Source organism: Curcuma longa, chromosome 10 (assembly GCF_044706935.1).
Source record: "Curcuma longa cultivar G26 ecotype Majalengka, Jawa Barat chromosome 10, ITB_CL_G26_1.1, whole genome shotgun sequence".
Taxonomy (NCBI): Eukaryota; Viridiplantae; Streptophyta; class Magnoliopsida; order Zingiberales; family Zingiberaceae; genus Curcuma; species Curcuma longa.
The window spans coordinates 4,392,069-4,414,223 of NC_133870.1; the positions used below are offsets into that span (position 1 = coordinate 4,392,069).

Here is a 22,155-nt window from a genome sequence, read left to right on the forward strand (position 1 = left end):
CTTTAAAATATCGATTTAAACTGAGCTAGAACAAACCTAATTCGATATAATTAAATTTTTCTACATTGATTTTTTAATGCCAAACCAAACCGAATAACCAGGTAATTAAAATTGAAACCAGCCTATGGTTGAATTGTATTTGTACCTACGCATTACTTTTTTTAATTTTAATGTTAATTTGTTACTGGGTTTTATCTTGTAAAATATAAAATAATCAATTAGTCAAATATATGTTAATAAAAATTATTGTAGTTGTAGTACTTATAACTGTGTAATAATAGATATTAAATTGTAACAGTTACATCTATATAATAATTATTAGACATGTTCAATTATTTCATATTGGGGTAATTATAGATATCCTTCTTTGTCATTATCAACTGTAGCTTCTTGATTTATCTCTTCACATATGAAATAGCAGAGATAATATCTTTTCCCAAGCTGTAGGTCGTGGTTAATGATAACTTCTCAATTTTCCTTCTCTATATAAATGATCGCGGTAGAGCCCCCGGGACAAGGTAGGTTTGGCTATGACTCCGCTCTTGATCGTGGGAAGGATAGTGGATTTGGATTTCACCTTTTACTGAAGTAGTGGGGTAATTATAGTTTTCTGATTTACCTTCTTCATATATGATTGCACAATTGATCGTGTGCGATTGTTGAAATGACGGATTCCATTTTTTATTGCTGTTTAATTAATTCAGAATTTAGGTTAAAAAATATAAATAAAATAATAATAATAATATTATTTAAAAAATAATTATATCATTTTTACGTGAAAATTAAAGAATTTTAAAAATAAAAAAAAGGCCTTTGGACGATAATAAGAAGGACCGATAAGACCGCCGCTACCATCGTCGCCGCCCATGCCCTCGCCGTTCCTCGGCCATAGCCGCCGGCTACTCTCCAGTTATGCGTTGGCTCTGACATCCCTTTCCCGCTCCATCTCCTGGAATTCCGTCGGTTCCTCTCCCTTATTCTCTCTTTATTGTGGTTTTCCCCCAGCCTTTCTCCATAAAATGAACTTTTGCTGGATCACAGTCGGGGCGGACCCAGCAAACCCTTGCATCGTCGGTGACCAGATCGGGGACGGCGCTTCACTCCGGTAACTTCACCACGGTCCGTCTGATCCCGGCGGCCGCCGGGGAGGGAAGGTACTTCGTTGTCAGAAATTTGCATTCCCGAAAGGGTACCAGGATACCTGCCTCGATCGACCATGTCGTCAGCTCTGCCCTCTGCACCACGCTATGCCGCGATGGAGTGAGGGTGCGCACTGTCGAGCATGTCCTGTCCGCGCTGGAGGCCTGCGGGGTCGATAACTGTCGGATTGAGATCGATGGCGGTGAGGAGGTATTGAGTTCCACCATTTCGCATAGTCTGCTATCTATGATAATCCTAGGAGATCATCACTATTTGTTAAGTCAAAGAGCTAGTTAGCACATTCATTAACTAAGTCTTGGTAGGCTTCTATACAATTCCAATACGTTTTACTATGACATCCCCTCACACCTTCAATATGTTTTAAAATGACAATAAATTATGAATATCACTAATAGATTTTATAGTTACCCTAGATGACTTCATTAATGTTGAAGGCGTAAGGGATAGAGGGATACTAGAGTAAATTTTAGGTAACATAATTGAAAGTAGTTTAAGATATCTGGATATTATTAAAGATATAGTATTGCAAAGGGTTTAATGGAAGGATAATCCATAAAGTCTATCCCAAATAGTTGGGACATGACTTCATTATGAGGATGGCATATCATATGAGGACTACGTTTTACTATGATCAATCAAATTTAGTATGATCAATCAATAATAGGAATTTAAATAAAAACAAATGTGTATGATCTCTCAGACTATCTTATGCATGCTATCTGGTTAAATATATTAAGAAAATGTTTATTAAATGGTTACTTTTTGTTTCTTGACATTGCATTCCTACATTGTACCATGGGATTGTTTGTAAAGAAACAATTGCACTTTGCTGTTTGTTCTTGAGATGTATTTTTGCTGCTCCCTTTATCTTTTTCCTATTTATGTAGTCTAATGCCAAGATAGTTTCGGGAGGCATAGTTGAACTTATTTCAACTAACTCAAAATTTCTTAAGGAGATTGTCATTGACTGGTTTACTAATAAGCAGGTTCCTTTGTTAGATGGATCAGCTAAGCAATGGGTGGAGGCAATAAAAGAAGCTGGGTTGTATGTTGCCAATGATCACAATGGCTGCAGTTTGGAAAAACTGGTACCAAAACTGCATGAACCACTTTATCTTTGGCACGGAAATTCTTTCTTGATTGCCTTTCCTTCTCCAAAAATCTACATCACATATGGAATACATTTTTCCAAGGTATTGTTTGCATTTACCTCTCTGGTTTATTTTGATCTTCATCTTTCTTGAGGCTCTCTTGTATCACTACATTATTGTGATCTTTATCACTAGATTTGAAACCCCCCACCCATCTGAAGTTCATTTTGCACATTTAGTGCTTATATGATATAAGCTACCTGAGATACAAACCTAGTTGAATGGTTCAGGCAAGAAAAAAGTTTTTGCCAGCTGTTCAAGAATTTGCAGATCAACAAAATGGGGCATGTAATACCCGTAATTTCTGTGATAATTCTGGATAATTATGTATAAAAATGATAGATTAAATTATGTTAAAAAGGATGATTAATAATTATCAATTTAGGCTTTAAAAATTTAATAGGCCTAAAAGGATGCTTCTTGATGGGTTAATTGCTTGTAGGCTTTGCTAGGAAAAAAAATAAATATGTAGGTGCCAGGGATTGAACCTGGGACCTAATGTGTAGCAAGCCATGAGTTAACCATAGGAGCAATTGATGGTTTATTGTTAGAAGCATAAAGGAATTGAACTTAAATGTGAGATGATATCATCACATTAAATGCTTGGAGTTACTTATGGAAAGTGTTGACTTCTCTCTTTTCTCTCATCATTTTTCCCTCAACGAAAATGGGTTATATGGGGGGAATTTTCGAAAATGATGAGGTGGAAGGGGGTTACAAGAGAAGGATTTAAACAAGAAAGTTATAAAGGGAGAATTTAAGACAAAGGTTTTCATTTGAATTACCTCTTCATTTGTATTTCTTTCCCTTTTCCTTGTCACCGAAACAATATGTTTCTTTTCATTTTATTTTGATTTTCTTGCTGTTAACCGAAGCCTTAATGAGGGAGGGAGGTTACATGAGAGAATTTAAGAGGAGAGGGGGTTACTTAAGGAGAATTAAGAGGGGGTTTATAACCTTAATTCCCTTCTTTTCATCTCATTTCTCCTCTCATTTGTTGTTGCCGAAACCTGCTGTGCTTGGTGTGTTCTTGGTGTGGCCGAGCACCTTGAGGAGGATTTCCATCTACAAGGTTCCAAGGAAGAGTTAGGGAGAAGGGCTAAAGCAAAAGGAGGAAGTAAGGTTTCTTGTTTTGCTTCTTTGTTTCTTTGTTTCTTCCTTTGGCCGAGAGACCTAAGTTTTCTCATCACCATCTTTTATCAAATAAAGAGGTGGAACCAAGGGCTAAGGGGGTTTTGAAGAAAGAAGGAAAAACTTCAAGGAGATAGCAAGACAAGGAGTGCCTTTCTTCCCTTTTTAGTGTGAGAAAAACTTTGAGAACCGTAAGAACAAAGGGTAAATTTCTTCACCCTGCAACATAAGGTTTTCTCGATGGTTTCCATGTTTTATTAGGTTTTAAAGTGTATGAAGCAAACACACGAAGAAATCTTATGTTAAATATTTTGGCTATGAAGTTTATTAAAGGGTTCAAAAAAATATGATTTATGCTATATGTCTTATGCCATCTCTTTTTGTGCCATATGCTTACGATGATGTTTAAATAAACTTTATTTGTTTTCATGTGGTTAAAGAGTAGGGATTTATGTTGTAACATGTTTAAGTTTTGGTCATGGTTGATTAAAGGAGATGGTTTAAACTTGACTAAAGGTTTCCTAGAATGTTTTTGGGATATTCTTTTACCATGACCCAAGATTTCCTTATGTTTTAAATTAACCATGCTAGCAAGTATTATTCGGACCGGGTCGTTACATTTATAATAAGTATTATGTTCGTAAATTTCTACAATCAAAACATTTTATAATAGGAAGACTATATTTATGCACAAACTTAAATCATAAACATTTTCACATTTAATACAGGCAATTCTTATTTTCAGCTACAAAAAGTGTCGATTGTTTTATCATGCTTTCAAAATTTAGGATTAATATGACTTATTTGCGTTGTAAAATGTTAATGATGTTCTCTACATTCTACAATTTGCTATTATTTTGGGCTAAAAAGATTACAAATCTTAAACAAGTACTTATGGCCAAACAAGCTCATTGAACAACTACTTACGGAGAAGGCGGTGGCATGGTAAGAGTATGAGATTGTGTTTGGTGAGTCCAATGTCACTGGAGCATATGGATTCAATGGTCTTGTCACTATATAATTTCCTTCCTCTGCCTTCCTTTAATTGAAAATATTTGCCATCACTAAATAACTTTAATCACTCATGCTTTTATTTTGTGTGTAGTCATAGCCACTAATATATTAGTATTAGTTACTAATTTCTTCATTTTGATATCTGCACATTTCTTCAAAATCAATAATAATGAAAGATGGGCTGCAGGTTGAGGGAATGCGCCGAGCTGGGCTAATTAAGGGTGGATCAGTTGATAATGCTATTGTTTGCAGGTGAAGTCTCCCATTATGTTCTGGCGTATCTTCAAAAGCTTAAACTGAAGAATGTATGATGTTTCCTTTTAGATCATTAATCATTTTCCAGAGATAATTATTCAAGCAATCAACTAAAAATGCACCATAAAGGGATCCTTAAAGAACTTAAATTAAGATTCAACAGTTTCTGATTGTCATAGAGAAAAAGATCTGATCATTCTTAGTCATATAAATCTATTAATCTAAAGAAGAATGAAAATATGTATAGAAAGTAATTCTGAAAATTTCTAGGTGATATTAGTAGTTAGCTTACACAAAAGAAATGTATAATGAGTTTTGCCACTAGGGTGGCGCAAAAGCAGTAACTCAAGCTGAGAAGTCACACTTAAACCTTAAAATTTCACTTCAGTATCTATGTTGAAAGAAATCAATTACTGTAAAACATCTTGTACTTACCTTCCTGAGGTACATTCTTGTACAATCTTCCCTTTTGTGGATTTATAGTGAGAATAAGTTGAATTATGTGACAAAATATTTTGAATAGTTAAAACTTGGATATCTTTTGATTATAGACTCCAGAATAACTAATTAATCTAAAAAGTAGGAAATTGTTTTTGGTAAGTACAAGATTAAGTTATTTATACATATTTTATCTAACACCCCTTAGGCTGGAGTACAAATATCTAGCATGCCCAACTTGTTACATGGAAACATAAGACTAGGTGAAAGAGGTTTAGTAAACATATCAACAATTTGCTCTTTGAAAGAGTATATGGCATACTGATCTTCTTAGATATAATGAATTAAAATAAAGTGACAGTGAGTCTCAATGTGTTTTGAGCACTCATGAAACATTAGATTGTTAGCAATGTAAATGACGGCTTGCTTGTCACTATGTATATTCATTTAGTATTGCTAAAATTAAGATAATCAAGATAGGACTTGATCTGCATCATCTCTCAAATGCATGCATTATTTCTCTGTTCTAGGCTTCAATACAAAATCAAGCTACACTTTTTTGTTTCTTGTTTTTTTATGTTACCAAGTTGCTTGTAGATATGCACAAAAAATGAAGTGGGCCTTCTATCAATAATAAACCCTACATATCAACATTAGGAAAAAAAGACTTAATATGCAGAAGTCCATGCTTCTTAGAGACTACCCCTTTCCTTTTCCTAGAAATTCTTTAAGTGTATGGTAGGATTGTAACACTCCTTGATGGCACTTATTGGTCTTTTGCATGAACTGACACAAAACTCCAACTTTAGCAATGTGTATCTTCTTGTCCTTGCACTCATAAATGTTTCGCCCACTTATTGACACTGTTTAGTATATTCAAAGCTCAACTTTGGGAAGGATAGTTTCATCCATATATTTGATGCCATTCAGACTACAACACCTTTCATAGATCGGTTCCCTAAGGCAAAATGTGAAGTAATGCCTAATGCACCCATCATCTACTTCCTCAAATTTTCTTCAGCTGTATTACCACCCCTTGTTGTCTGGTTGATGTGGTATTTTGCATCCCGTATTGATAATTCATGAAAGTTTGATGTTGTTGAATATCATTGTTTTTTCAGTGCCACTGCTGGTTGGTTAAATCCACCATTACGTTTCTGTGATGAGCCTTGTCGCCATAAGGTTTTAGATCTTGTGGGAGATGTCTCGCTCTTTGCTCAAAATGGAAATCAGGGGCTTCCCATTGCACACATAATTGCCTATAAGGTTTTAAATCTTTTCTTCTCTTTTTTTCCCACAGGTAGTCATGATAGTTCTATTTAAAATGTCTCTTAGTTTATAGTTATTATAAACCAAAAGGTTTCTTGATATTTTCCTATTAATTTTATAGGTGATTGTAGATAATACTTCTATGCAATTATATAAGGTATTTTCCTAAATTTTATAGGTGATTGTAGATAATACTTCTATGCTTCAAGGTTTTGCGATTAAATTGATATGATGTTATCCATTAGGCACATGTAAGAGCTAAATTTTGGAATAATTATGCATTCTTAGTGCTCTTAGTTGAGTTTCATATTAACAAAGTATGGAATTTTATATAAGGAAATGTTCTTTAAGGGTACATTTACTTGGATGGAAGATAGGAGGGAGAGGAGGGAAAGTGACAAAAATGTGTACATAAATAATGGAGCTTCATCTGCAATTTCGTGATTCTTTCCTTTCATCCATATCTTAATCCAAGTAAACCAATTGTTAGCATTGAGTTGCACCCTCTCATACAAATACTCAAAGCAACTTTCTTAATGCTTTTATGCAAGCGATAGACAAAAATCTATATGAGGAGAGTGTTTGTGGCCAAACTTGATAGATGTGCTTGATAATAGCTTGTTTATATTTGTTCAATATTAAAATATGTATAAAATAAATTTAAAAACTAGTGAGCTCAACTCATTAATTTTCATCAACAAAGCTCATGAACAATTCTTGAATAATTATATTTTTATTAATTGTCTAAAGCTTGATTTTGATTTTTTTTCTTTTAGGTGTCTGGCTTGCGCCGACTAATGTACGGCTCGGCCCCATGCCCCGTACACATGGTAAACCAAGGAAGCACGAGTGGCTTCGTGGTTGGCAGCCATGCGCACGAGAAGTTTGATTGCGGGTGTATACCCAGCGGGAATCGAACTCTCGCTTCGTGGATTCACCGCCAAATCTTTACCAACTGCGTTGTGCCCTTGGGGGCTTCTTTTAACTTTTATAGTGGTAGATAAGGTCATTAATGAGTTAGATAGTTGTATGCGAGCTTGATACACATTATAATAGCTTGTTCATATTTGTTCAATATTAAAAAATATATATAATAAACAAATTTGAGCACAAGTGATCAACTCACTAAATTTCATTAATAAAACTTTTGAACAATTCTTGAATAAATTTATTTATTAACTTGTTTAAAGCTCGATTATAATTTTTTCCTTATGCTTTTTTTTTTATTATGAGGTCGGGATTGATGAAGGAAAGCAATCAAAGGTGAAAAAAACCCCTAGGGAAAAGGAAAGAAAAGAAAAGAAAACGAACTAGTCTTGCCTAACCTCGCGGCTGTCGAGAGGTCGGGTGTAGCCATGTGCAAGGTTGCATGCTGCCATGAGCGAACTTGTAGCTCGCTCATGGTCGGGTGCAATATTGCCCGCGATAGTGAGAGAACTCATGACCTCGCTCGCGGCCGCCCAAGAGGTCGCAAATGAACTTGTGGCCTCTTGAGGCCACGAGCGAACTTGCGGCCACTTGGGAGACTGTGAGCGAACTTGCGGTTGCCCGAGAGGCTGCGAGCTAATTCACAGTCTCGTTCGCGGGTGCGAACGAGGCCAACCGCGACCACGAGGTCGAGCATCGTTTGGAGAGATTTGGCACAAGGGAGGAAGGAAAGTTCGTTCAGTCCAATTCAGATGGATAAAAAAAAATCTAAAAAATAGTCCGCGGATGGATTCTTAAATCAGTCAGTCCACTATGTGACAATAGATAAATAAAGGAAAGGATAAACAATCCATCCTTTCTCACGAAATAGATAATAGAAAGTTTTTTAATGTGGAAATTTTCCTCAGTTTTTATTTTCACCCTCTCAAGTAAAATAGAGCTTAATGTTTTAATCAAATATATATATATATATATATATATATATATATAATATATATATATATATAAATAAACTAGGCATGTATATTATGATATTTTTAATATCTTATAAATTTTATAATTTTGTCTTATCTACCATATGCTAAAATTGAGAAAATAATATAAGTTTCATTTATTGCATCAATGCTTTAACTAAATTATAACTAAGACAAATTTCTCTAGTTGAAGCTCAGCCTCAATAAGATTTTTAATAAGATTGAACAAGCTTGACTGGAAAAAGAATAAGCTTGAACACAGTCAAAATCTGCTTCATTTGACTCATTTGCAGTCCCAATAATTTTGTCTGTGTCCTAGTTCGGGCAAAGGATACCTCACCTGGTATTTAAAATCATTTTTAGCAATCTTCATGTGCTACATGCTTAGTGGTTGGTACCTGAACAGTGATGCTTGCTTTTTGACACAAAAAGGCAATTACAAATCATGTGAAGCTAAAACCATAAGAATTCCTACAACCATAGCTGTTCTGATCCTGAAGCAATTTTTAACTTTTCAACTTCTCAAATCGCTCATGGATTTCTCATTTTACCGAGGGATGTGAGAGTAGAAAGGGAAGATGATCCTGCTTCTTGTTACATGCGACCATTATGTGAAATAGTTTTTATGAACGTATCTTACTGTGGCCCATTATTGATTTACTATCAAACTTGCTTAATTAAGGCAAAATGCATTACTTTCCAATAGATTAGCATGCTGTTTCTTATAGGTGGCTTTTTGTTTCAGTGTTTTAGTCCATCTTTTTGAGTCACTACTCTTTGCAAATTGGCTCAAGACTTCATACCTCCACAAGACTAAATATTCCTTCTTTTATACAGGCTGGCCATGCCCTGCATACCGACTTTGTGCGATTGCTATCAAGATCACCAACAGCGCCAAGCGAAAGACTAGCAACCGAAAAGCTAGCACAGTGATCCAAAATCCATTTTCCAAGTTCCTGCAACATGGATTGTTGGTAAGGCCTAGCCAGTTGCTGTAGCGTAAATGCATTAGCCTGGTGACAAATTGTTTTCCTGGAACTAGGTTTGTGCCAGAAGTTTAAATAGCTCGCAGTGTGTTTATTTGAGGATTCTCGAAAAAGTTTCACGAAGTTAACATATCTGAGGGAGATCATGCACGAGCTAAGATAGGATGGCTGACTCTCAGCAGAGCGTAACTCCTCCCTGCTTGACTTATTAATTTAGAGTGTGCTGTTCATGTTAATTCTTCTTCAAACACCTTTTGTAATTTGTATGAATGTCATTGATACAGCAAATTCGACATGTCGATTCCCCGAATGGATACTATACTAGTACTGATTTCTTTCATTCCTGGTTAGTATTCCAACGAAACTCTGATTTACGGTGGCTGTTTGCTTATTTAGTTGCTTTGACCCTATTGAATAAACGTCAAGTTTGAGAGTGTTTGCAAGGTCAGTGTGACTAATGAATTAGCCCTTCTAAGATGGCTTTTGCTCGCATGAAAAGCATGCTTGTAAAATATGTTCTGTTTTGGATTTTTGCTTGATACTAATTGAATCGATAGAGGTGATGGGATTGTGTTGTTTGGATCGACTCGGTAGGACCGATCGATAAAAACTGACCTACTGAATGAGTGAAGTGGATAGAATGAGCTTATCGAGTCTGGTCACATGGACTGAACTTGTTAAATAGTGGGCAAGCTAAGCGAGTTCCGAGGGTTCGATCACTTGAGGATTGAATGATCGAATTGACTGGCTGTGCTTAGTGAATTGAATGAGTGGATTGGTTAGGCAGAGCCAATTGGCTGACTGGGCTTGGTGAATGGAATGAGTGGATTGGGTTGGATGGCTTGGACTAAGGCTGCAAACAAATCGAACTTGTTCACGTGCTTTTCGAACTTGTTTGAAAAATATTTGATTCTTATTTGAAATTATTGAATTTGAGTCAAATTTGAATATGTTTGATAATTTTTTCGAGTTGAATTTAAATTTATAATTTTTTGTTCGATTGTTTATGAGCCGTTTGCGAGTTAGAACTCAAATTGAAATTTAATTATTTTTATTTAATTTTAATTTAAATATGTTTAAATTAAGATTTAAATAATTTAATTCGAATTCAAGTTCTTTAGAATTATAATTTGATTTTGCTCGTATTAAAGTTTCAACAAATCGAATTCGAATTTTATTTAAATTTGAGTTAAAATTATTTATATTTTTAAATTTTGAATTCGAACATCAAATATATATATATTTTAAATTTAAATTCAAATATTAATATTTTTTATATTATTCAATTCAAATTCGTTTACCCTCTTAGCTAGCAAAATATAGAATATAGAAAATTATATCTTCTATAATTATTCATCAATTTGATTTGGGTTTTATTGGTTTCATAATATATAAATTAAAAATTGGATGAAATTTGATTTTTTTTAAAATAAATTAATAAATAATTAAAAAAAAAATCAGCTTACTTGGGTAGGTTGGGTTATCCGCTTTCGGGCTAGACATGCCCACGATTCGTTCGTTCATCACGAGACCGGGATCGGGGTTCGCGTGTTGCTTCCTCTCACCTCTTCCTCTCTCCTGACGGCGCCGTCACCCCCTTCCTCCTCCCTCTCCGCGGCCACCACTTCCGACGGCATCCTCATTTTTCCCTTCGCTGGATTTCGTTCCGCTTCTGTTCAGCCATCTCTGCCTCCCTCCAAGTGTTTCTGGCTATTCGATAAAAGAAACCCTAACTCCAAAGCTAATCCGAGGAGGGAGGAGGGTATCCGGTGCAACAGGAAGTGCAGAGAGCCGATTGCGATAGGTACGTGCCTTCGTCGTAGGTAATTTATGTCCTCCAACCTCTCGTGCCTACCTTGCATCTTCATTATACTATGTCGCCCTCTTCTACCCTAATTATCGTTCAGTTGGCCTTTTATTTGAAAAAATAACATTTTTGGGCTTAAAATCTTAGCGATATTGAAAGATGAGGATGATAGCTTTGACTACTTCATAGATCAACTTGTCTGAATATAATTGGCTAAAACATCTTCTTCAAAATTAGGGAAAAATTGGATTCGCTGATTCACAGTTTATATATGGCGGGAAGGGAAAGTTATAATCATCTTTCACAATGTTTTCTTACGAGTCCTGCCATTAAGAGAATTATATCAAACTTACCAGGGTTGAATCACTAACTTAGCAAAAGTTGCCTATGTTTTTAATGAGAAAGTACTAACTGGGAGAAAGAAACTAGTTCACATTTCAGATCCTCTTATGTGGTTGTGTATATATGCCAAAGATACTTTTTTTTCTCTTTTCTTTTTTGTGATTATCCATGTAGAGTTATGAGATATTAACGGATTAAACAAGGCCAAGGTACAAGATGTTTTGTGCAAGGGTAGGCAGGTACTATTTTTTCTGCTTCTGGTAAAATATTTGTTTTTTCCTTATTATTTTCTTTGTGAGCTTGATTAATCATCAGTGACTATGTTGACTGACCTTGAGCATATTTCCTCTCGTATTGACCAAATTTTACTGTTTTTAGCTACAGGCTGATTCAAGTTTTCATCCAGCTTGTCGCTAATTTGTGCAGCGAGAAATTTTTGTGAAGTATTGTTGGATAATGGAGATACAAACGTCTGGAAAGCCTATTGATACTTTAGTAGAGAAGGTTCTTTCCATGAACATTCTATCATCTGATTATTTCAAAGAGCTTTATAGACTGAAGACTTACCATGAAGTTATAGATGAGATCTACAACCAAGTTGATCATGTGGAACCATGGATGACTGGAAATTGCAGAGGACCTTCCACAGCATTTTGTCTGCTTTACAAATTTTTCACAATGAAATTGACGGTCAAGCAGATGCATGGACTGTTGAAGCATCCTGATTCTCCTTACATTAGAGCGGTAACTCCTCTAAATATATATTACATATTTTATATTGTTTTTCCTGAATAATTTATCTTTCTTTTCTAGCATCCAATCTGTGACTATACTATTTGCTCGGGCTTCCTACCTAGTTTGACCTGCATCATGCAGATATTGTTTTCAATTTTTAATTAATTAAGCAAAGTTATCAGCAGAATCTTCAGCATGTTCATGTATTCTTGGATGATTCTCCTTGTTAATATTTTGCATTCCTAATTGGCAAAATCTCCAGCATATTCATGTTCATGTATTGCCTAGTCTCTGGGATAATTGGTTATTTACATGTATAAATACATTGATTCTAACCCCTTCTGGGAGATATGAAATACACAAGTTTCTCTCATCTATCACAAAACCTTTCTGTGGCTATCAAGGCTATTGTTGGATGCCAAAATTCTAGGTTATGCTCCTAGGATATCGATGATCTTAAATGGATTGATTTGTTTCTGAACTTTTATTTTAGTTTCTGTTACATGGACGTGGCCCATATGCCTGAGTTATGAACACTGTTCATCTTTTCCTCTGATATGCATGTAGATATACTGGTGCAATTATTGGTTTCAAGCTTGGTTGTTGATGCCAGAATTTATTCCTTTAATTGTAGTAGCTGCACAGTAAAGATGAAAATGAATTGTTCTTTATTACACAGGTTGGCTTCCTCTATCTTCGTTATGTTGCAGAACCAAAGACACTGTGGACGTGGTTTGAGCCATATGTTAAGGATGATGAGGTACTTTATCCTTACATTTCTCATTCTTATCTTTTCTAATAACTTGCTCCGAAACTGATTCTTATAACCAATATTACTGGACATTTCTTATTGTTTTCCATTTTACTCTAGACATCTGTGTTTTGGTCTATCTCATAACAATAACCTCTCAATAAAATTGAACCAAGGAACTTCTCATGGCAATTTATTAATTTTATGGCCGCCTTTCTATTTGCTTGGTTGCAAAGGTTCATTGGTTTTTGTTTTTACAATTTTTAAATCTTTTCTTTTGATTTTGTGTGGTACCACTTTCTCTTACCTTTCAAACTTTGTATCGGATATTATGTAATTTGTCAATGGCTACTATAGATATGTAGCTATATCATGTAGTGAAGGGAGTATATCATCTTTTTTGTTTGGTCTTTCTTGTACACTGTCAAATTTAGAATTCAACTTTTCTTTCTTCCCTTGATAGTTTATGATATATCAGTATATGTATTATATGATTTACAAACTTTTGAGACCTTGTATTGGATATTATGTAATTTCTCAATAGCTACTATAGATATGTAGCTCTATCATGTACTGGAAACTCGATATCACTCAACACCAAGGTTCAAAATCTCGAGTTGTACCATGGTTCTGGTCTTTGGCTAGAGAGATATTGTTCTAATATCGTGATGACACTCTGATGCATGGTGATGGTGACAGATTGGAGGTTGAAGGAGAAAGGAGAGGAACCAAAGAAAGGAGACATTGTTTGTGCTAAGTGGTATTGAGTTTCGATATGTTTTGACCGTTTTGCTTGGCATGGTACAAAATTTAAAATCATGCTCGACACAAACTCCTTCCCATGCTTCATCTCTTTCCTTCTTCAATTCCAATCCATTATCATGTATCAAAATATCGGCACAATACCGAAACAATATCATTTCAGTTAAAGATCAAAACTTCAGCGGCTCGAGATTTTGAACCTATGGAAGGGAGTATATTATCTTTTTGTTTGGTCTTTCTTGTACAGTGTCAAATTTATAATTCAACTATTCTTTCTTCCTTTGATAGTTTATGATATATCAGTATATGTATTAGGTTAAAGTGTTGTGTATTTAGGAAACAACACTAGTAGCGATGAGAATGCTAAGATGGATGTGTGGGGGTTATTAGGAAAAAAATAGAAGAAAAAACTGCTACTACTATTCCTGATTAATGTATCTCCAGTATATGATGAAGGTTTAAGGTATTGTCATGTTGGATATTAGTATTATAGTTAGACAAGTTGAATTCTAAGGGTTGCTGCTGCTAGCAGTGTAGTTTGCTTAGAGTTAAATGTTAGGATAAGATTGCGTAGCTAGCTGATCTCAAACAATTGAGACTAATATAGCTTGAGGATCACAGTGATCTTTTGCCTCATGATTGTATTTTTCGACAATGATGTTTCATTTAGGGATAACCATTGGGTTCATTGAATCAAAAGGAAGAAGCTAGTTGCTAAGCTATAAAAGATTTGTATACTACTGCCATTGTCCTTGCTTACCTATTTTACATTATGCATGTTATTGATGCTAGGCTTCTGTCTGTATTTTATCTTGTATTATATTTGTAGATTGGCTTTTGGAGCCAATTAGACTTTGCTCTTGTTTTTAATGCATTTATGTAAATGAGCTTGCACAAGCACAGTGATACAAAACCTAAGTCAATTTCTTTGGACCGTTGATGCCACAAGCTATACTGTTGCTTACCATTTAAATTTGATATGATGACATTAACCTTATATGATAGTAAACTAGATACTTGCTCGCTGTTTTTTCTTTTACAGGAATTCTCTCCTGGTTCCAATGGTCGACTTACAACAATGGGGGTATATGTGCGTGATCTTCTTCTTGGGCAGGTCTGTTGTTTGACTTACCTTGTTACCTTCCTGAAATGTGCTTGTCTGCCATATGTTATTGATGATTTTTTTCCTTTTTTATATAACTATTGCATACATGTCGTATGAACTAATGGCGATTCTTTTGGTGATTGAAGTCATTTCATTTTGGTTTAGCTTCTGTACCTATCATAGTATGATTTGAGAATAAATCTGCAGGCATCTTTATCTCTAGTCAATTGTTTTCCAATATCTTTTTACTCTACTACGTGTCTTTTTCAATCATTTGGTCTGATGTAGAATCTAGGCTATCAAGCTTCTGATTTGTATATACCTTTTTGTTTGACCAATTTGCTCATTCCATTATGCCAGTGAAGGGTGTTTACTGACCATGTCAGAAATCATTGAAGATGAGTTAAAAGATGCTACCTGGTATCTCATGTTTTGTTTGACTTTATTAGATGAAAAAAGAATTCACATGGTGTGAATTTGTCATGTCTCTTTACTTCTGAGGTACATTACTGATGCATTTTGCTCACACTTATTGTTTCCCTGTGCAACAAATAAAGATCTATTAGAATGATACATTTTGACCACACGGTCTTCATGGTATGAGTTTTTAACCATGATTCTATGCATGCTCATAAGTTAGGCTGGAAAAAAATAGAACAGAGGAAATGGCTAGTTATAAGGGGGTTATGCCCTTGACTAGAAACCTATAGCATGGAGTGATTTCTTAAGTGACGGTCATGTAAAACTACTCCCTGCATTTTCATATTGAGGTCAAATAGGACACAAATCTGCTCTTACAAACTTTTTTAGGAATTGAAAATTACAATTCAGTGACCTCTGTTTGCCTATCTGTCTGTATTTGAGGAAGGAAAATGACTTGGTAGCCTTGTACTGAATTTGTGGTTGGTTACTGAATCTCAATGTAGTGTCTTGAACAAAGATAATGCTCCTCAATTACCACATAAAGTTTGAATCAATGAATTTCTGTTTTTTCCTTTCACTGGAAGAGATATAGTGGTATGTTGCAGAAGCTGGTTCTCTAAAACACCTATGTCATGTTGAAGGGTAGGTGTTGTCTTTTTCCTCTGTCCTGCTAGTAGCTTTTGTGTGGTCATCCAAATAATAGATATAATGTTAAGTAGCATTTTGTTATAAAGCATTTGATGCGGCTGGATATGAATATGCAGTACTTCATCACACCTGTGTATGTCCAGTATGCCTGCATATGCATATGCAATTTAATTTTGAATAATTGGTTGACTTACTGAAGTCAAAATAGTATGTATTTATCTGAACTCAATAGCTATTGGAATAGAGTATCTTCCAGAATAGGATCAATCTAGTTTATATTTGGGTTAATCTATATATACTTACATGCAATGTGCAAAGAGAGATTCATCAATTTTGTTGCCATATAGAATTTTTATCTTCTTTATGAATAACCAATTCTAGCTAGCCAAGTGTCTTAGTTTACTGCCAAGTTTATATATTTTTTTAATTTCTTCCAATCATATCTAGCAAAGTGTGAAGATTTTGATTTTCCCTCTTATCATTCATGCAATAATGCTATACTTAAGTCTAACAATAATTTTTTTGTTAATGTTTATTAAATCTCCACGGAAGAATTAATGTTATTAATAATTTTAGTATGCATTTTCAATATTAATTAGTAATATTTCCTATTATTTGATAATATGATTTATTGAAAATTTATCATACATTTTTTTAATATGTGTTTATTTGATTTATTGAATTCAATAATTTAATCACCATCAACTCTAATTTTTTACATTTTAAGAATAAAGTAAATACATTTTTGATAACTTGACTCAATATATTTTATTATATGCTTAAATTTTCAATTCAAATGTGCACTTTAAATGTTTTTATGAAGAGAATTCATTGGTAATTTTTATAAACATTTTGATTCTTATTTATTTAATATTTATTATACACACATGTAGTAATTTATTAGTTTAGTATAAAACCCCAAAAATATGTGGATGTGAGAGATTCTTTGATTTTAAAATGCATATTAAAATAATAATAAATTGATGATATATAAATTAGTTTGTGCATATAATCTTAGAAACCTCGATGATGCTATTCAGCTTCTATTACTGCTAAATTATTTCTATGAACTTGCTACTTTGATTAAGATCCTACTAACATTTGAAACTATACTTTGTGTGGGGTAGTCTAATGCTGTACTAGATTAATTATCTGTACGAGTAAATTTATTATGATTTTCAAAATAATTGGCTATACACATAGGATCAATAACTTCATGATAAAATATCACAAAGTAAGCTGAGAAACAGTAGAAATGTTGACCACCGTTAGAGTAGATGTTGCATTCTATTAAATGTTTAAAAAAACATAGACATATAGAGGAATGTTCCTAATCTAAGTAAATATTTGCAAGCATCTTGTGTGACATCGTTACAATGAACTATGAACTATGTGCCGTGAAATTGTGGAAAATGACAATATAAAATTTGGATTATAATTCTTGAAATTCAAAAATACTATAATTAATTATAGGAGATCAAAATAATAAGGTTTAACAAGTTGTCTTGAAGTAACCAAATTCTAAATCTATTACATACAAATAATTTTTTTCTTGATAAATTTAAAGTTTGATTTAGACTAGTAATTGTTAATGGGTGAATCATTTAGGTTATTCCAACCCTCGTAGTTGCCTTTACATATATTTATCATATTTTATGGCAACTTTGAAAATATACCCTTTTATATTTGTTATATATGAAATATATTCTCAACTGTTTTCTGCAAGCTAGATCAAAATGTTATCTTGACCTGAAAATTAGATTATGATTTTCTTTTACCAAATTTGCATCTATTGTAGCCTAGAAATCTGATAATTACCTTGTTCACAGTATATGAGATGTTTTCCTAGGGCATTCTTAAAATATCAAAGAATCTTTAAAGCTCTCTTCCAATAGACATAGCATGGAGACCTGAGATATTGGCTAATCACACATAGAGATTTCATGTCAAAAAGTTCAATTATTGGCCAACCTCTGGATTTGATGATGATTTCCCTTGTCCTGACATCATAATGACATTTGGACCCATGCTATGGAGCTAGCTCTTAGCATATCTTTAAGCATATCTAAGTTCATATTTGTGTTGTGAGATATGAATGTCTCCTCGTGAATAAGCAACTTTTATGTTAAGAAAATACTTTAGTTTTTGATTTGAGAGAAATGAAAGTATATTTTTAACCTTGTGATTTTTAATGATAATTTCATCGCATAAAGACTGAGAAAGATATATTTTCCTTAATGAGATGGAAGGTGAAACACTGAATGCTCCAATACACTCTTAATCATGCTGAATTGGAAAGAACACAATTGAAATTACCAAGGAGTTAGTTCTGAGATATCAACAGCTTTGATACCATGTTAATGGAGAAGCTGTTTGGGTTATTCCAATCCTAGGTAGCCCCCTCTTAACTGTCTGTATCTTATCCATTACAACTTGACAAATACACCATTATATATATTTAGAATGTCAAGCAGGTCGATGCCTCTCCCTCCCTCTCATTACATTAGGGAAGTCTGGTACAGTTGCCTGCATAGTTTGTCTAACAAGACTGGGGTTTGGATCTGGTATAATAAACCTTTGACCATTCTAGCTATCATCTGATTTAATGATGAAAGATATTTGATCCATTATGTGAATGGAGTATTACAATGCATGTGTTTCTTACCACCTTTCATCTTTTTCTTCATGCTTCCAAGCATTCTGTTTCTCTATCCTTATTAGATGTATGCGACCACCACTGAAGGTATGCAATTAGAACTGTTACCAAGTTGACAAGTTATACCATCAGTCAAGTTGGATCCCAGCATCATTTTCTTCAACTCTCTCCTGATGCTTGTATCATCACCTGTCGAGTTTGTCCAGTAGTTTCTAATAGGTTACTGCTTTCCCAGATAGGTTCATTTGATTGTGGAGAACATAGATTATTTGATCCTCCATTACGTGTGGTTTCAAGTTTGACTGTAGCTAGTAATAAAAGTGGATCTTGTAAAAGGAAAGGGTATCTTGCAAAGGTTGTGAAGCAGCTAATTCTGGCCCATCTGTCATATTCTGATATTAATAAAGGTGGTTTTTTATCCAATACATCTTTCTATATGTTCGTTGATTTGATTACAACTATTGCCATTTGGGGATGTAACGCAACTCCTACAATAGTGTTTCTTGCTTTATATAAAATTACAATAACCATAGGTTATCCAACAGATGTCCAACTGGATCACTAGGTTTCCTGACTATGACTTGGATTTACCCAACAGTTCCACAATTGAGACTAATGTGACAAACTAGGAGCAATTGTCTTCCCCAGCTTTCAGGAGCTGGAAGTGTATCTTGATAAGAGAAGATATGATCAAGTTTAGGACCTGTGACAGGTTCAATTAATGACCAGGGTTAGATCTTTTCTTGCCTTATGTTTGTATCCACACTGACTCATACATAATTGCTAACACAATCCATCTTATAATGGTTGGTCTGAAATTCTTTTTTGTTATTCTCTCTCTCTTCTTCTCTCTGTTTCTCTTTTCTCTTTTTTATTCTCTTGCAAGACACTTCCTCTCAATGGTGAAAATGCATACTAGAAACTCAAATATCCTATTGAACTTGCAGATACATCTCTTGTATCAATTACTTCGATCATGGACCAATGAATTTTACGTACACATGTTTCCCTTACCAGTGGTTCTACTATTTCCAATGCTGTACTTGCGTTGCCTCTCTTTGATGAGCTAAATGTTAAACTACCTATGGCAGGTTGAGGATTCAGGAATCTAAAACCTAGATAACCTATGGCTTTGTTCATCATACCAATATTCTTTTGGTTCCATTTTCAACAATTGTGCAGATAGGAACAATCATTCTTTGATGGTAATATATTCCTTGAAAGCTTATTTGTCTAAGTTATTAGACATCGACTCTCTTAGAAGCCTGTAAAACGTGAAAACATCAATATTTATAAAATGCTGAGATAACTGCATATTCTGAATTTCTGACAGCCTCAACATCGGATCTGGTTAACCTTTGTTTCTATTTTATTTTTAGTTCTTGATTATAAATCTTTTTTTAATCTTTTAGACAAGATTCTCATTTTTGTGGTACTTTACCTGTTCGTTATGCTTACTTGACATTGCATGTTAAATTTTCCTATGTACATGCCACGGTTGCTTTACATTTACTGGGTGTCATTCAATCATTCTAACTGCTGTTAATATGATTATGCAGTACTACTTCGATACACTCTTCCCGAGGATTCCGGTTCCTGTCATTCGCCAAATTGTTGCCAACCTGGAGAAACTGAAGCTCCCTGCTAAGCATGCTGGTGTAACTGGAGAATCTAGTCGTCAGGGATCTGACGATGTTGCTCGCCGTCCACCTTCTGTAAAGGCTGCGTTATCAGTTTCTTTCGGTCAGCGTGCTCCACACCGTGCATCTACCAGAGATTCATCTCCAGTCAGAAGGACTGTAGGTTCTGCTGCACCTGAACGAGGTGAGAGTGATGAGCATCGGAGGCCATCTCCGCACATTCGCCGGAGTAGCAGCCGTGAGCGACACGATCGAGATCGTTCGGAACATGAGCACCGTGACCGTGAGCGAGAACGCTCGAACCGTGATCGCAATCATGAGCGTCGTGATGTAGAACGCTCAGAGCGTGATCGAGATAGGGACCGTGACCGGAGTCACGAGCGTGGTGACCGTGATAGAGAATCACATAGATATAGACACTCAGGGAGAGACCATGGGAGGGATCATGACAGGAGTGGAAGAGACCATGATGGCCATAGACACTCTAGTTCTCGCCGAACTAGGAGCCGTAGCCGGAGCAGGAGCCGTAGCCGAAGTCATAGCATTATTTATGGCACAGATTCTGACCATCAACCTAAACCATTCAGAGAAGAAAATAAAGAAAAGACTAAGGTGGTCTCTAGCAATCTGACAAAGTTGAAAGATTTATATGGCGATGCAAGCGAAAGGAAAAGTGAAGAACCTGCAGATAGGCTGCGGAAAGACACTAGCAGCGAAGAAGTTATAAGATTGGGGGGCTTCACATGGAAATGAACATGAACACTTCCCCAATGGTTGTTTTGTAACATCAATTAAGGAAACAGCGATCTCTTGCCCTCACTGAAAATGAACTAATTCTCTGTGGGTGAAATGCTAGACTCTGTAACATTCGCTGCAAAAAAAAAAAAAAACACTGTAGAGGTGTCACTGAATCTGCAGAGACATCAATTTTTTCTTTGTTCAACTTTAAATTTGTTTGGAATTGGATATCACAGGTTGCATGCTACTCCTGTAACCTGTCAATTTCTTTTAAATTAATAGGCTACTGGATTCCTGTCAGGATCTCAAAACTCCAGTTGTTACTTGTACAAATTTAGTCTCAGTGTGCTATGTCATTGCTGTGATTTGAACTGGGAATTATTCGCATTTAACTAATCAAGATTACTGAAAGGTTAAGTGTTCTTAGTGTAGCATCATACTACTCTTCCTGCTTGTCTTTTCTTTTTTCTTCTTTCTTGTTATGAATCACTGGACTTCAAATGCTAATTCTATCATGTTGGCAGTTTAAACATTGCAGAGTTATTTATCTCCATTTCAAGCCTAATAAATTCAATGAATGAGTGAAATTTTAATTCTGATTTAATCTCAATCTATCTATTATATCTAACTGTATATAAATTAATTAAATATCCAACTATTAGTTGTAATAGTTTTTCTAGAATGACATGTATTTAAGGGTGTAAAAAAATCTAACCTAATTTGGCTGTGTTCAAATATGTTTATTTCAAAAATTTATTTGATACATGAAATTTATATTATTTTATTTTTAATATATTGTGAATAAGATTATAAAAATTATAAATTATTATTTTTATGTATTTAAATAAAAATTTAAGAAATAAATTTATAATTAAATTTTATATAAGTAAATAAATTAATATATCCATAATGTTTGCAAATAGAGTTAATATTCCGAATTTCATATTTGTTTAAATATAACTAACTAATAATGATATCACAAGCACTAAATGAAGCTATTACATAAAGAATTATAAGCTATCTATGAAGAGGTATTGTTAATTAATATGGGGAGAAGACATTTTCCAACTTCATCGAAATTCGATCCTTGTCCACTGTAAAAAATTTACTCCACAATAACCAATTCAACCATACTTCGGGAGCACAAAGGATCTAAACAATTAACTTCATAGTTTGTTTAAATATAGTTCATTAAATTTATTTTAGAACTATTACACATTCAACTTTATTAAATTTTATGTA

General features: G+C 34.4%; 2 protein-coding genes across 9 annotated transcripts; both read left to right on the top strand.

Annotated features, from left to right (window-relative positions):
* The first annotated feature begins 839 nt into the window (after positions 1-839).
* LOC141835512 (putative UDP-3-O-acyl-N-acetylglucosamine deacetylase 1, mitochondrial) lies at positions 840-9,613 on the top strand. The gene is made up of 6 exons (XM_074722926.1): positions 840-959; positions 1,042-1,350; positions 2,148-2,354; positions 4,624-4,709; positions 6,272-6,416; positions 9,158-9,613. Exons 1-6 carry the CDS (start codon positions 867-869, stop codon positions 9,251-9,253), a joined length of 936 nt encoding a protein of 311 aa, XP_074579027.1. The 5' UTR covers positions 840-866; the 3' UTR covers positions 9,254-9,613.
* A 1,204-nt stretch (positions 9,614-10,817) lies between these two features.
* Positions 10,818-21,256, top strand: LOC141835974 (pre-mRNA splicing factor SR-like 1). Of its 8 annotated transcripts, XM_074723390.1 has the most exons (6): positions 11,207-11,694; positions 11,834-11,959; positions 12,036-12,199; positions 12,870-12,950; positions 14,746-14,817; positions 20,095-21,256. In XM_074723390.1, the coding sequence occupies exons 3-6, from the start codon at positions 12,074-12,076 to the stop codon at positions 20,926-20,928; spliced, it is 1,113 nt and encodes a 370-aa protein (XP_074579491.1). In that variant the 5' UTR covers positions 11,207-11,694; positions 11,834-11,959; positions 12,036-12,073; the 3' UTR covers positions 20,929-21,256. The 8 variants fall into 8 exon arrangements, with proteins under 8 accessions (XP_074579485.1, XP_074579487.1, XP_074579489.1 ...); XM_074723384.1 differs by lacking the exon at positions 11,207-11,694 and adding an exon at positions 10,818-11,129 and having other exon boundaries at positions 11,834-12,199; XM_074723386.1 differs by lacking the exon at positions 11,207-11,694 and adding an exon at positions 10,818-11,129 and having other exon boundaries at positions 11,840-12,199.
* Positions 21,257-22,155: the final 899 nt, after the last annotated feature.

Coding starts and splice junctions, on each gene's coding strand:
- LOC141835512 (XM_074722926.1), top strand. CDS start 867: ATGCCCTCGCCGTTCCTCGGCCATAGCCGCCGGCTACTCTCCAGTTAT. Junction 4,710..6,271: donor GATAATGCTATTGTTTGCAG/GTGAAGTCTCCC, acceptor TTGTTTTTTCAG/TGCCACTGCTGGTTGGTTAA. Junction 6,417..9,157: donor CACACATAATTGCCTATAAG/GTTTTAAATCTT, acceptor TCTTTTATACAG/GCTGGCCATGCCCTGCATAC.
- LOC141835974 (XM_074723384.1), top strand. CDS start 11,912: ATGGAGATACAAACGTCTGGAAAGCCTATTGATACTTTAGTAGAGAAG. Junction 12,951..14,745: donor CATATGTTAAGGATGATGAG/GTACTTTATCCT, acceptor TTTCTTTTACAG/GAATTCTCTCCTGGTTCCAA. Junction 14,818..20,094: donor GTGATCTTCTTCTTGGGCAG/GTCTGTTGTTTG, acceptor ATGATTATGCAG/TACTACTTCGATACACTCTT.